Source organism: Hyperoodon ampullatus, assembly GCF_949752795.1.
Source record: "Hyperoodon ampullatus genome assembly, chromosome: 19".
Classification (NCBI taxonomy): Eukaryota; Metazoa; Chordata; class Mammalia; order Artiodactyla; family Ziphiidae; genus Hyperoodon; species Hyperoodon ampullatus.
In genome coordinates this window covers 3474234-3489044 of record NC_136932.1, presented here as the reverse complement: position 1 = coordinate 3489044, position 14811 = coordinate 3474234, and the positions used below count along the sequence as shown (strand labels likewise).

The 14811-nt window shown below is 51.1% G+C and overlaps 1 protein-coding gene across 1 annotated transcript; it reads right to left on the bottom strand.

Annotated features, from left to right (window-relative positions):
• Positions 1–10526: 10526 nt before the first annotated feature.
• On the bottom strand, positions 10527–11932 carry HOXB1 (homeobox B1; the record flags this gene model as incomplete). Its single annotated transcript, XM_079725414.1, has 2 exons — positions 11297–11932; positions 10527–10855 (listed from the first exon to the last, which is right to left on the bottom strand). The coding sequence occupies exons 1-2, from the start codon at positions 11862–11864 to the stop codon at positions 10527–10529; spliced, it is 897 nt and encodes a 298-aa protein (XP_079581540.1). The 5' UTR covers positions 11865–11932.
• Between the last annotated feature and the right edge of the window lie 2879 nt (positions 11933–14811).

The following is a 14811-nucleotide window of genomic DNA, read 5'->3' as shown; positions in this document are numbered from 1 at the left end:
GCTTTGTAGAAAATATTGACTAAGGAAGAAAGAACAGGATGGGGAAAGATCTGGAAATCAGGTCTTAGGAGAAACAAATTAAGGAATTGGGAATGTATATTACTCTAGGGATACACACGACAGCTGTCTTCAAATATTTGGAGGGGTAGCATGTGGGAAAGGAATTGAGTCATTCTCTTGGCTCCAGAAGGCAACAAAGAAGTAAGATCAATGGGTGCAAGTCCCAAGAAGACGAACTAGTATTCCTTATAAAGAAGTATTTTCTAGTATTTAGAGCAGTCCAACATCGGGGGAATCTCCCTTATAAATAACAGTCTTCCCATTGCTAGAGGTGTCCAAGCCCAGGATATTGTAGTAAAGACTGGGTGAGGGTATAAAGGATAAAGTCTCTACGTTCCTTCCATATCCAAGCTTTCAGTTGTCATTTTGCTTTGATTTGTGCCACTTTCATTCTCCTAAGTCCATCTCAGGTGGGCACTAGTAAGGCTGAGAAAAGCAAGGAATTCCCAGCAGTTGTCAACTTCAGCCCTGATATGTCTTGGGAAACTCACTCACCTAAGGAGAAATAAAAAAGCTCCTGGGTTATGTTCAGGAAGTATATGGGGAAAGAGAGAAAGGAACCAAAAAGAGTTCTGCCATGCAGATTCCTCACCTCTCTCTATGAGCTAAGAGGCAGCTAGATGGCCATCAAAATATCCAAAGGCAATGTTGATTTGAAATCTGGATTAGTAGTTAATGGTATCTCATTATTGGGCAGGAATTTCTCTCCACATCTGCCAAAGTTCTGAAGAAAACACCTCTCCCTGTTGCCGGAAGCAGATTTACAAGTAACTCCCTCCTCCTCTGTCTCCATTCCCTTAAACAGTAAAATTCCTTCATTAAGCTTGCAGGGTTGTTGGGGGTGTGTGTGTGTGTGTGTGTGTGTGTGTGTGTGTGTGTTGGGAGGAGAGGAAAGTCCTTTCTCTCCAGGTTCACGTACATAGAAAGACCTGCTCTTCACACCTATCAGGGACCCATGAGCTTTTCTCTCTCCTCTCCCAATCAAAGGCTTCAGACCTCAACAGAGAATGGACCCTGTGACTCAGGAGGCTGCTCTCAATTCCAGGCTGAAGTGGGAAGGGGCTCTAAGGGTGCTGAGTGAGACCCTCTGTGACTCCAAAAAAACTATCTACGTCTGGAGCCCTGCCTCAGTTGAAAGGAGAGGATGGAAGAGGGCTCCTGACCCCGGAGAAGAATCTGAGTTATGTCTCAGCGACTGAGCAAACATTTACACTTGTCACCAAAAATAAAACTGAAAACTAAACTTTAAAGTTCTGGGGAGGGAAAAAAAGAGAGAGAGAGAGAGAGAGAATCCGGTCTTTTCTTGTTTTCCAAGGAGAAATCTGAGATTGGGAGCAGCTCAGCACCTGGCCAATGCAAAAGACATAAAAGCAAGACGTTTATGTACTGATTAAATTAAATTCAAACCCAGGACCCCTTTTTTTCCCAGAAAACTGCATGCAAGAGGGCTGGAAGAAGAGAGAGAGAGTAAAGCAAAATTTTTTCCGGTTTCCACATCCCTTTGACTTAGAAAGAGTAGAGACGGAAGGAAGACTGTTGCAGATAAACCCCCTTTCTTATTCAAAGAGAGGAATTTAAAAAAAAACAGATTTTTTTTTCTCTAGTGAAATAGAGGGAGTTTTTCATAAAGGGAGGATTTTGGAACACACTCAGATGATTTTCGGTAGATTTATTTAACACACTTTTGAAACTTTGTTTTTTCTTTTTTTTTTTTTTTTCAAAATAGGATGTTGAAGAACCCAAAGTTAGTATTGGTATTGGGCTCTAACTGGATGCTCTTTTTCTTTTATTTTTGTATCTGTCCCTCTGTTCTTCATCATTAAATTCTAGGGATAAGCACAAGCTCTTTTTCTTTTTCCTATTTAAGGTGGGAAGACTCAGGTAAAGCTTACTAAACTCTGGGTCCAAACACCCAAATGAAAACCAGGGGAAAAATCAGCTTTCCAGATCTTTGGTATTCTGTGAAGGAAAAGTAGGAAATGAGTTATGTTTGGTATTTTTTGTTTGTTTCGTTTTCTCTTACTTTTTGCTTTCCCTCTGAGTGCGCAGCCACACACCACCCAACACAGAGAGATGACTCATTACTCACCTCCTTCCTTCTCATTTCCATTCTGGGAATTCTGTCGAGATGAGACTGAAGCATTTTTAGCAAAAGGCCCTCTTCCTTTTCGCCTCTATGCGGAGAACTCTTCTATTTTCCACTCACACTTCTCAGAAGCTTCCTTTGGTACCACTTAACAGTCAAAACATAAACTCCAAAGAGTGAAGAGAAACAGAACCTTTCCACGCAGGTAACAATACCTGTCTCCCCAGCCCGCTTTCTCTGGCTGTTGCAGCCACGTGTGCAGAGCTGTGTACAAGGTCAGTTTATTTGCCAGTCTGAGGCACAAGTAACAATGCTTGCTTACAGACGGGTCTGCGAACGTGTGAGGGAGGTTGACGTGTCTCTTCGGGAATGTGTCAAGGTGTGGATTTCAATGGGTTTTGAAATGTGCCGCTTGGTAAGGCGGGAGCCTACAAGCATGCACACTCGTTCAAAGGTGTCTTTGCAAGTCCCCATCCAATGCACCCAAATCACTGAATTTGAATTGCTGAATGCAGACCCCCTGCTGGATTAGGAATTGCCCCACCCACCCCACCCATCCTCCAAGGAAGGAGTTGCCCTCTTGCCTTCCTCTAACTCTGGGTAGTGTCCCTCCTTCCAGGCTCCGAAAGGTGGGGATTGAAAATTGAGTTCCGGAAATTGACTGAGTGTAAACTGGAGGACAGTGGAGTAACTGGAGGCGGTGGACGGTGGAAAGAAAGCTCAGGGCTGGAGAGGAGCGTGGGACGGCTCTTTCCACCAGCTGCCAGCCTATTTCCTCACATACACCTCAAAGGCTTTTCTTCTGCACATCTTGTTGTCCAGATTTTGCCTCTTCAGACTCCCCATCCCCCAAAACAACAGCTCCCAGCAAAGGCTGTGTCTGAAATGGGGAATCAGAGAACTCTGGCCAAATTTGTCACAGCCATGCCCAGAAGCCTTGAACCTTTGAGTTTTTTCAGGTCACTGCTGAGGAATTCCACTCCCCAACTCTGTTCTTCCTAGGGGGCCCTTGATCTGGAAATCTAACGCCAGGGAGGAACAGGAGGTGGAGGTGACTTTTCCTTTTCCTTGACACTTTTTCCCTTCCCTTTTCTTGCTTTAAATCAGGTTTCCTGTTCTGTGATCAGGATCCACGTCTGTAGGTCTACGGTGGGAGTATGCAAGAGGATGTCATCAATTCCCAACAATTTCCAAAAATGGTAACTGACCACACCAGAATGGGTGATCTTCTCAAGCGTTCTGAGAAACTTCCAACAGGTGACCATCCTTGCCCTCGAGTTCCATTAAGCATTAAAAGTAACGCTTCCCCTTGCTATCCCCTTTCAGACCCAAACGAACCTAAGTGAATTCACTTTATCGGGCCTAGAAGGGGAAGACTTCCCAAAGGTTTTTAGAAACGGGAAACTTGGTCCATTGGCGTATAAAGGACACTGCCCCCTGTGGGGCTGCATTGGGTGATGGAGAGGAGAAAGGAAGGCTTGTCTGCAGCGGCTGCACCTGCCTGGATCTCTCAACAGAAGGGTTGGCTTCTCTGTCTATTTTCTACCAACATTTCTACCAATCTAAACATCCAGCTGGGCCTTCAAGTCCTTTACATTTCTAAAGTTGAGTCTTTTCTTGAGTTTACGCTTGCTAAAGTAAAGGAAGTTCAAACAAAACAAACAAACAAAAACTCTATGGGTGAACCCTGGGAGCAGACTCGCCCTGAAGTTGTAAAAGAAACTCTGTCATTTGCCTGAGATAAATACCTTTAACGAATGAACGGAAAGTCAGAGAATAAGAAGATGCCTCCCAAGTCCCCTTCTATCACTTGTCCTACTTTCATTATTTTCACATGAATACAGTGATCAGGTAACACTCTTGGACTAATCAAATGTCTAAAACTGATGTCATTTCAGAAGACCATTTTGGGGGGTGACTGGCTTCTAGACAAGAGAAATTTGCTTCAATGTTCACTTGTCCAACAAATATTTACTGAGCATCTACTACATGCCAAGCATTGTTCAAGGCACTAAAAATGCAGCAATGAACAAAACAGAAATCTCAGCCTTCATGGATCTTATGTTCTAGAAAGTTAGGAGGTTAGAGACTATTTTTCATATATGGTTGCTGAGAACATGCATGTCACTTCTTTGTCATATTAGCCCTTTTAGTGTCTTTGGAAAGAGAGTCCAAACTATTACAAGTTTACCAAATTTCTCTTCCATTAGACATAGTTTATGACACTAATAACATGCAGATAGATATGTGGCCTTTTGCAGTCCCGGATGATGTTCCCAACCTGACAGTCCCATTTTAGCCAATATCCCTACACCCTTTCCCCAAAAAAGACAATCATTTCCTGAGTCGTCTCTCCTCTGGGAGGCTCAGGCACTGGTCCAGCAAGAGTGGAGAGACCAGGGCATGACCCCACGACCGGGACCCTTCCCCCGCCCTCTGGCCTCAGCAATCCCCTGGACAGGCAGCTCCTCCAGGGCTGGGGGTTGGGGGGCTGTAAGCCATTTCAGGGCTGAACTCTCCATGAACCAGGAAGGGAAGGGGGTGGGGGCTGCAGAGCAGAGTCATCAGGAGCTGGCTGGGAGGCAAGGCTTCTGGGCAAGCCTCTCCGGCTGAGTAAATACTGAGCTGCCTCATCTCCAAGGTGGGGTAGAGACGGAGCTGTCAGGCCAGAGTAAACTGAAGGGAGCTTCGGGCCTCTAAGGAGCAGAGGGCGCATGCTTTTGGGGGCATCCTCCCTCCTAGGTTCTCCCTTCAGGCAGAAAGGGCTACAGGTCTCAGAATTGTCCGGACCCAGGCCAGTGATCTTGAGAGCATGGAGGAAATTGACTGGGGTGGGGGGTGGGGAGAAACAGTAATTTTAATTAGCTCCAACTTGGCCAGTAGACTATGTGGGACATGATGCTTCCCCCACCCCACCCTACCACCCCCCATCCCAGACCAAGTTTAACATTCTTTCTTACTTACAACTTCTTCTATCATCAGAGGGAAGGATGAGTAAAGCTGCAGTGAGATAATGCAACTTATATTAAAGACTGGGAAAGCAGGCCCAGAGAGGTTAAGTGATTGATTCAAGGACACACAGGAGGCCCTTGGTAGAGGAAGCTCTGGTCTCCTGGCTTCCTACAAAATTCTTTCTTCTCTGAAGTACCTGATCCACTTATTCCCCGATGAAGAGAATGACAGTGGCCAAGAGGTCCTACTCTGAGCTGCAGTTAATAGCTGCTTGAGCCAATCTGTTCTCCCAGAAATGGGCATTAAATATTTGGCATCTCCAACTCCTGTTCCACCCAGGACCCACTCTGAGGATATAAAGCATTTAGAGAGCCTGGGAAATAGCAAAAGTTAAAGCATCTGGAATATTGTGGTTGAGTCATGTAAAGGAGGCCATGCAAGGAAGTTCTTAGAGCTAGGACTAAGCCATCAGGAAAAAATCTGGTACATCTGCAGGGGGTGCCAACCGCATGGACCACAGTGAGAACGTGCTCCCAGAGTTATGCAGTGAGACTGTCCTGCCAAAAGCATGTCTCATTACGATGCTGCACTTACTATGAACTAGTATTCTGTGGAACTACCCTGAACCTTTTCATTCATAATTATTTTATTCCCTAGCAGCAAATTCCATGGTTACGGTACTAGGTGAGTCTGCAGGTACAGTGCTGGAGGATGAAGGCTAGCGAATGTCTGCTTCCATCACACCAAGGCCAAGAAAAACTCAGTACAAGAAAGTAATAAAAAATGTCTTGGATGGGCTTCCCTGGTGGCGCAGTGGTTGAGAGTCCGCCTGCCGAGGCAGGGGACACGGGTTCGTGCCCCGGTCCGGGAAGATCCCACATGCTGCGGAGCAGCTGGGCCCGTGAGCCATGGCCGCTGAGCCTGCGCGTCCGGAGCCCGTGCTCCGCAACGGGAGAGGCCACAACAGTGAAAGGCCCGTGTACCGCAAAAAAAAAAAAAAAAAAAAAAATGTCTTGGATGAATATATAAAACAGAACATCTCTACTGAACACTGCCAGGCAGTGTTCTAAGCATGTCTCATGTATCTCACTTATTCAACTTCCCTCATTTTACATCTGAAGAAATGGAAGCACAGGGAAATTGAATAACTGGCATAAGCTCACTCACCCAGCTGATAAGAGAGGAACCACTCTGAAAACTAAGTTACACTTCAGAACCCTTGCCCTCCACCACTCTAAATCAGGAACTCAGACTGTCTGCCTTCAGGACTTCTGAGCCTTCCTCCCAATGGAGAAGGGAGAGAGAGTGCAAGAGGCCCAGGACAACTCTCCTTTCTACAGTTGAATGGGCTGAGACCTGAAGGAAAGGAAAGGGTCTCAGCCAGACCCACCTGGGTGTTCTCAGCTGCTAAGAAGGGAATCCCCTCTACTTGTCCTTAGCCCCAGAACCTGTCTCTAGTATCATATACCTATCAGGGATCAAACAAGATATGAATGTGAGAAGTGAAGAGTGTGTGTGCACCCCAAAGGGTCAAGATGTGCCCTGGAATCAATTAGGGACTATAGATGGGGGAGAAGACATGTCCCCTTTAATAATGATAAGTATTATTATAGCTCATATTTATTTATTAGAGACTGCTCTCACATATTTTACACATATAAACTTATTTATTAACTTCCACCCTATGAAATAAGTATGAGTATGATGCCCATTTGGGAGAAAATGGCCACAAGGCTGTGAGAGGCAGGGATGGAAGGATTTGAACCCACGTATCTTGGCCTTCCTCTCAGTTTCATCTGGATCTCCGTGCTCTCAGTCATCTGGAGATGCCCCCAGCCTCCCCATCTCCACCCTCTTCTACTGCCCACCCCACCAACTCCCTTCCAGCAGCCCAGTGGTATTGGTGCAAAGAATGTTCATAACAAAGAAACCCACATTAAAAGTAAGAAGAACTTTAGGGTTTTTTACATCTCTTTTCCTTGTCTCTCTTGTCCTGGAGATCAAAGGGCCTCACGTTGGGAGAACAAATGCTGAAGAAGAAAGCGAATGAAAGAGGAAAAGTTCACACTTGGGGCTGAGAAACAGATGGTGCAGAGTGTTGGGTAGAGTGGAGGCTACGTGGTGGAGGAGGAGCCGGGAGATACCCCTCAGAAACCTTGACAAACTTTGAACCTGAGAAGAATTCTCCCCCCCCATAAAGAATCAATGGGGGAAAAAAATCTCTATTTTAAGATTTTTATTTTCAAAATAGGAGACTTTTTGGAGATTTGGTAAATGGAGGTGTTGGAGTGGAGGGCTTTAAACCTTGCAGAAAGTGTACTTTCAGATCTTCTGGTAAATATAATTCCCTTTGCCCCCTCAAGGGCTGTGAAAAACCCACCTATCTGAAAGGCACGGTGGAGTCTATGAGAGAAGCAGTTTGTCATCTATTCTGGAAAGTTTAACAATGTGTTTTTGTTTGTTTGATTGTTTGTTTGTTTTTACCAACCTCTCCTTTGTCATTTATGATAGGAAAATACAGTGACCTTTTGTTTCTGCAAATAAATGCTTTCTGGGTAGACCAGTCTGAGGCCTCAGATAAGTGGGATCTTAGGAGAGCATAAAGTGGGGAAGGGGTTGGGATCACAGGAGATGGGGGGCTCAGAGGTACTGCAGATTCTTTTGAGCCTGCCCTCTGTGAACAGAGAATTGATTTGCCCCTCATCCCTCCCTGGGGGAATCTGATAGTTCCTTCTGCTGTGGCCAAAAACCAAATAGACCAGCCTCCCCCAGGACCTCTCAGCCCCAGTCTGCGGCCCAGCTTCACCATCCTTGGGGTCCTGCTCTAACCAAAGCTCCTTCCTCTTCCCTGATTTTCTGCCCACTGGTCCAAAGTTTGCAGGATCCAGAAATATCCCAACCAGAAGGCTCTACCAGCTTACACTGAATGGCTCCAAGCAAGAGTTTTGTTTCCACAGACACTACTCTGTCTCCTCTGTCAAGGTGACCCCCTTGGGAAAGCCAACCTTGGTGGCAATTTTAATTAAATGCAGAAAAGCAGTTAATAGATTTTTTTTTTTTTAAGACAGAGGGCAAGGCATCAAGCTCTGGGAAAGCTGAGCTTCCTCTTGCAACACGCTTCTCTTCCTCTCCAGCTGGGCTGTGCCATTATTGATAACTTGGCCTCTCCTATAATAGCACCAATTTCATTAGGAAGCAAACGTTCGGCTTTTCTTGCACACACTCCTAGTCCTCTTTGCTCCTTCTCTTCCTCTGAAAGGTCGAGAATTCAGTAGATGGGGTGGGTAAGACGCCCCCCTTGGTCCTGCTGCCCGACCCCAGCTGTCTTGACTCCAGGGCATTGGGGGTCCCCGGAATCAATAAACCGGTCGGGAGCCCGCAGGCCCGCGTCCTCTGGACGGCACTGCAGGGCGAGAGCGCTGGCGGTTAGGCGGCCGTCGTGGCGCTGCCGGAGCCAGGCCCGCCTCCGCCTCCCCCAGCCTCCGCCGACCAAAGGGTTGTCAGTGGGACCCGCCGGGAGACAATAGCTGCCCCCAAGGGCGCGCCGTCGGCTTGTTTGGAAAGCCCGGGGGCGCTTCGAGGTAAAAAGGTCAGCGCGGGACCGGGGTTTACCTCGGCCTCCTTCGCCCACCGCAGGCCCTCGGGACTCCAACCTGCCGCTCCCGCCGCAGCCCTCCCTTCCCCGCCTCCCCCTCGGCCCTTTCGCCTCGGCTCCCCTGCTGTCCAGCGCCGGAGACCCGGGAGTCACCGGGAGCCGGGTGGACGGCACTTCGGAGGCGGGCGGCTGCGGCCAGGGTCTCTCCGCCTCGCCGGCTCCCGAGCCCCGACGTCCCGGTTGGGTGGAAGGGCGCCAGGCTGGGAGCGGGAGTGGAGGGGTAACCTGTGGGTCAGTCTGAAGTTTGTCGAGGGACCTGTCCTCTGACTTCCTCTGAGCAAGACTTGGCGGGGAGGGGACGATGCACAGCCTCCGCAGCACATATTACTATTTACCGAGGCACACTCTACGCCAGGCCTCGCTCTGGACGTGGGGGACGCAGAAGGGAGAAGGCGTCGTGGGCCCTTGGCCTCCCCCCGAACTTCCTCCTCTTTGCGCCCCCTTTTCTGTTCTGTCCAAACAGATCCGTTTTCTTCTTTCCCGCCTTCCTTTCAGGACCGTCTCTGAACGGTATCCTCGCCACCACCTTGTCCCTCCAGGTCTTCCCACATTCCTCCAACGACCTGAGGGCTGACGGCTGTCAGATCTGGAAGCCTAGGGCCCTGTTCTGCTTAGGCCCCACCGAGTAAGTCCTTCTCTTCATCCAGCTGAGCTCTTAAAGCTCAGCCCCTTCCAGCCCACCCAGCCTGCACCCACTCTCAGGGCTCTTGGAGAGAGCCGCCTTTACCCCTAGGTGGAGGAGCAAGAGAGGCGGGAAGAGGGGAAAACACACTTTATTGAAATGAGGTAGTTGGAAGTACAGAGAGAACCCGATTGCTTGGGGCTCAGGTTTCCAGAAAGAGTGGTGCCTCCACTGTCTCCAAGGTTCAGAGAAATGCTTGCTGCTGGTAGGAGCTCTCCCTGCACCTGGGCCTCCCTGGGCTGCGCCAGGGGTCGGGGTGGAGATGAGGAGGAGGGTCCTGGCTTTTCCAGGAGGCAATAAATAGGGGAGGAACTAGTGGGGGCGTGCCTGCGCCTTCCTGGTAGAGGCTTGCTGGGGTCCAGCCTCAAACAAAATTCCAGAAGTCTCCGAAGTACCAAGTTCCAAAACACTTTGGTAGCTTAGAGATGAGGTCGCTGGTGGGAGGGGAGGGAGGTCTCAGAAAACAACCTCTGGAGGCTGCTAGTGCAATACAAATGTGCCAGGTGGGGGTTAATAGGCTTAGGTTGGCGGGGGGGTGTTTTTGGTCTGTCCCAAGGCAGCTGGTGCTATTGTAAGGTCTGTGGCGACTAGAAAGAGTAAGCATTGGTAATATGCCTGCACCCAAACACCTCCGACACGAGAAACCTCAAGGCCTTCTCTCTGTCCTGGGCCTAGAAGGGGGAGTTAGGATAAGAGTGCATGAGGAGAGTCCTCGAAGCTCAAAGGCACTGGACTGAACGAATCGAAGTTGGAAGGGAAAGGAGAATCCAGGAGGCTGGGACTTGCTTCCACGCCGCCCACGTGCCGATCCCCAGATTAAAGGCAGAGGGAAGCCCTTCCCTTCCCTCTTGACAGGTTGGGTGTCTCCCATGCCTCTGGTCCTCCTGTAGGGTCCCCAGCCATCAGCACCTTGCCCAGACCGGAGAAAAGGGGTCCCCCCGTTCCTCCCCAAAGCAGCTGTAAACTGGCGCCCCAGCCTTGGTGAGGATCGCCTGAGTAGTAAAGCCGAGGCCCAGGGCTAGGGAGAGCAGAGGGGAGGGCTGGACGGCGGCGCTCTGGCGCTGGGAGACCCGTCGGTTGGGAGGTTTAGTTCAGGAGGTGACGGAGCTGGGCGAAGCTTCCGGGGAGGTGCACGTGGACTGGTCGGAGGCGTCTCCAGCCGCCTCCTTGGGACAGCCTGAAGGGGCTGGGGGCACCCGGCCTCCCTCCCGCTCGCGCTTCTTCTGCTTCATGCGCCGGTTCTGGAACCAAATCTTGACCTGCGTCTCGTTGAGCTCCAGGGTGGCGGCGATCTCCACCCTCCGGGCCCGGCTCAGGTACTTGTTGAAATGGAACTCCTTCTCCAGCTCGGTCAGCTGCCTCGTGGTGAAGTTGGTGCGGAGGCCACCGGGCGCGCCCAGGCCCAGCTCGGACACCTTGGCTAGGGGCGGGGCGAGAGAAAGGCCACGTCAGTTCTCTCACCTCTTCCTCCTTCTCCTCCCCTCCCCCCGGCCAGCTCTGCACCCCCATTCACCATGCTGTCCCGCTTCAGCTCTCGAAGCACCAAGCACCCCTCCAGGTGATCTGGATCAGCCTCCCCACGCTCCCATCCCCCATCCCTCCGCAGGACAGCGGGTCCTGGGCCTGAGCTGGGCACACAGATCCGGAAGTGAGGGTATGTGTGCGGACTTACTCTTAAGGGGAACCGGGCACTCACTGGGTGGGGAGACCCCACCGGACCTGAGACGGGGCAGAGCGCTCTTACCTGCCTCTACCTGGCGGCGCAGAGGCGGGAACCCAGCCCAGGACACCTCAGTGCTGACGCAGCGGAGCCGCTCTGAGCCCCGGGCGGGGGCGGGGGGCGGCCGCCTCGGAGCCCTACCTGTCTTGGGTGGGTTCCTCTTCACCTTCATCCAGTCGAAGGTCCGGGCTGGGGGGAGGCTGGTTTCTGACGGGCAGGGCGACTCCTTGTCCTCGGAGAGGAGCTCAGCATAGGCCGGTGCAAAGTTCCCTGTCTGCTCGTTCCCGTAAGGGGGCTGCGGCGGAGGGTACGGCCCCGGGCCCGTCCCAGCGGTTCCATAGCCGTCGGACAAGGCCCCTAGCTGGGCCCCATAGCTTGAAGGATGAAAATAGCCTCCATCTCCTTCCGGCTGGCCCAGAGGGTAGTACTGAGAAGGCCCGTAGCTGGGGCTGCAGGCAGCCGGGGCGTACCCCGAGGTCGCGGAGCTGGGGAAGGGCACCCCTAACGCCGAGGTTGGGTGCTGGGCCGGATAGCCTGAGTTCTGCTGGAGCGCGGGGCTGGGCAGCCCCCCACCATAGCGGGTCTCGCCTGCATAGCTGTCAACAGAGGGAGCCGAGCTGGGGGGGAAAGAGGTAGGGGCGCTGTAGGCGCTGGGTGCCCGGTTACAGAGTGGGTACTCTAAGAAGGAGTTCATCCTATTATAGTCCATGCGTCGAGGCCGCAGGAGGGTCGGCCCGTTTGGGGGAGACACCCTCTTGCCCTACAACCTTTCCGCAGTATGTCACAGCGCCGAAGCTTGCATCCATGGCCTAACCCAGCTCGCCTGGGCCAGGGCTCCCCCAGGAAGGGGGTAGGGAGTGGGGGTGGAGGGGCGCATGTGATCTCTCCCAGACCAATGGGCGCAGCGGGCCAGAGTTTGGCAGCCCCAGCGCCCATCCATCACCCCCCGAGCATTAGCATGACAAAGACACTTCAATCACCCGCAGCCCATCCATCTGAGGGTGACGTGGAAGCGTCAAAAACATCTTTCTTCAAAGACTTTGGGAAAGAAGGGACCAGAGGGGGAGGGGGCAAACGTTAGAGGAATATTCAGGCCTTTCCTCCCCTCCCACCCCCAAGGCCTTCAATAGGCTCCCAGGTTATTAGATTTGGACAAATTCAACCCAGCTGCCCGTCAGTCTTCCCACCCCCCACCCAAAGGAGCCTCCCCCCGTCACCAAGTCTGTAGACCAGGAGATGGGGAGTCCAGCCTCCTTGGCCCAGAACTCCCACTCTGAGTTTCTTTCTCCCGATTTGGGGTGACGGGCCGGGACAGCCGTGTGAGGTGTGTTGTTTTGGGCCAAATGGATGACTGTGAAGGAAGAGGATGCAAAAACACCTCAGGGTGTGAGGCGGGCCCCGAATCTAGAGGAAGATTAAGTGAGGGGTGGGAAGCTGGCATACCAAGGAGCAAGGCAAGATGACAGAAATGTGGGGAGGAGGATGAGAAATGCATTCCTCTCTGCATCTCTCCACACCACCACTCTCTCCTCATTCACACGTGCATTTCTCTCCCTCGGCTTCTTTTTATATTCTCTCTGTCTCAATCCATCTCTCTGTTCGTCCATCTCTCTCCGTATTTATATTCGTTCCCTACCTATCCATCAACTCATTTCTCTGGATGTATTTATCCTCTCTCTAGCCATCCATAGCTGTAGCTGGCTCACTCACTCAGACTCACGTAACTCCCTGTATCTCTCCAGAGAGCCACAGTGAGCACAGAGCTAGGTGATGTTTACTTACAGGTGAAGAGGAGGGCGTTTTTATTCTCTCCTGAAGTGTTTAAAACTAGTGTAGTGCATTCTTCTGGTTCCTCCCTACCCCACAGCACCCCCCCACCACCAAATCCCAAGCCTCCAATCCATAAATTCAATACCAATTACATCTTAAAGATGACTCAGATTTCTGATGACTTTCTAGAATAGGTCAAAGGAGATTGCTTAGAGAATGGGAGCTTCAGGCTCAGGAGCGGAGTCTCACGCCTTTCTGCTCCGTGTGTCTGTTGGGTTCGGGCTGGGGGAGGGGAGGAGAACAGGAAGTGGCTCCTTCACTCTATTCAGACGGGGATGGAACTGGAAGGGAAGCTCTTAGGTAGAGCCCATTGATTCTCCTCCTCCGGACTGCGAGGACAAGAGCTTGGCGCAATCTAACACCCACGCTCATTTGTAACCTGTCAGGGTGTCTGCCTGGCCGGAGGCCTGGGGCCGGGGCTAGGGCAAGTCCAGGAGGGCAAGAGTTCAGGGGAGGATCTCTGTAAACAACTGAGCTGGGGAGAGGAAGGGGAAGCAGGTGGGACAGGTCCAGGGAGGACCCTCAAAACTTCTCGGGTTTCCCTACCCCAAAAAGGGCAGGTGAGTCCCCAAAGTTGTCTCTCCCAGTCACCGTGCCGCTCCCTCTTTCTGTTTCCCAGTCCCCTCATTTTGCCTGTCCTCTCCTACTTTCTGTCTCTATCACCAGAATCACCGTGCCTTTCTCCTTCCTTAATAACTGTGAGCGTTGCTTAGCCCTCAGCTATGAAAGAGCTTAGAGCATTTCACAGGACCCCTGCCCGCTCCCTCCTCACGTGTACTCTGCTTCAGACCCTGCCTCAGAGCAGGACAAGTTGGGGGGAGGGGACCAGCTGGCAACTCCTTTAAGAGAGATGCAATGGGGGAGGGTGAGAGCATGTTCCGTGCAAAGGGATGAGGGCGGACAAAGGAAAGGAGAATTGAGGTGGGGGGTGGGGGCGGCCTGCAGAGGGATTGAAGAGAAAAGGAGTGTTGAGGTGAGAACAAGATTTCTTTCTATTTCCCCTTTTGGGTTCGTAGATGCTCCCAACAGTTTCCTCTCACTTTAAGATGTTCTCCACAGAGGCATTCGGAGAAGAGGGAAGTAGGGAACCAGGGTTTCTCTTCAGACCCCACATCTGAGCTGGGTCTGTATCTGACCTGGCTGTCCTGCTTCTGGGAGACTTGAGAATCCACTTTCCACCTTTCCCTCAACCCAGGGAGAAGCTCCTCCCCTCATCCCTCGCCCTCCTAATTAAGGGAACAATTTGAGGTCTAAAGGGGGAAGTAAACTCCAAATCAGTTTAATCAAAGAGTAGAAATCATTCTGGGAGTTGGGGAAATGCAGTCTCCCTAGTAACAGCAGAAGTCACCAATAGTCTATTATAAAGACTAGAAGGAAGGGGGCGGAGAAAATGTGCCTCAAGTTATATTGTCAAGTGCAGTGGTTGCTTTGGTCTCGGCTCTCCCAATTCACTCTGCTTTCCAATTCATCCCTGAGCTTGCTACCTTCTCTTGTGTAGCAGAAAGATGAAAACTTTTCAGATTTCCTGGTGGCTCTCCCAGACCCAGCAGAAAGGACTGGGAGAAAAAGCAACATGGGTCCTTAGGTTCCCAAGTCTCTTCCTCCTTAAAAGAAACGCCACTGGCCTCTGGCCTGCGGAGAAACCCTATGGAGCCTGGATTCCTTGCTAAGCCCATCGCTGAGTGCAACACAAAACAAACAAACAAACAATGTAATCCACATCTGGAGTAACCTATGGCCTATAGGATTATCTGGTTGACCAAATTAAAGTCACCAGAGATGGTCTGGGTAGACCCAACACCAAAGTGAAGTATAGTTGATTTCCT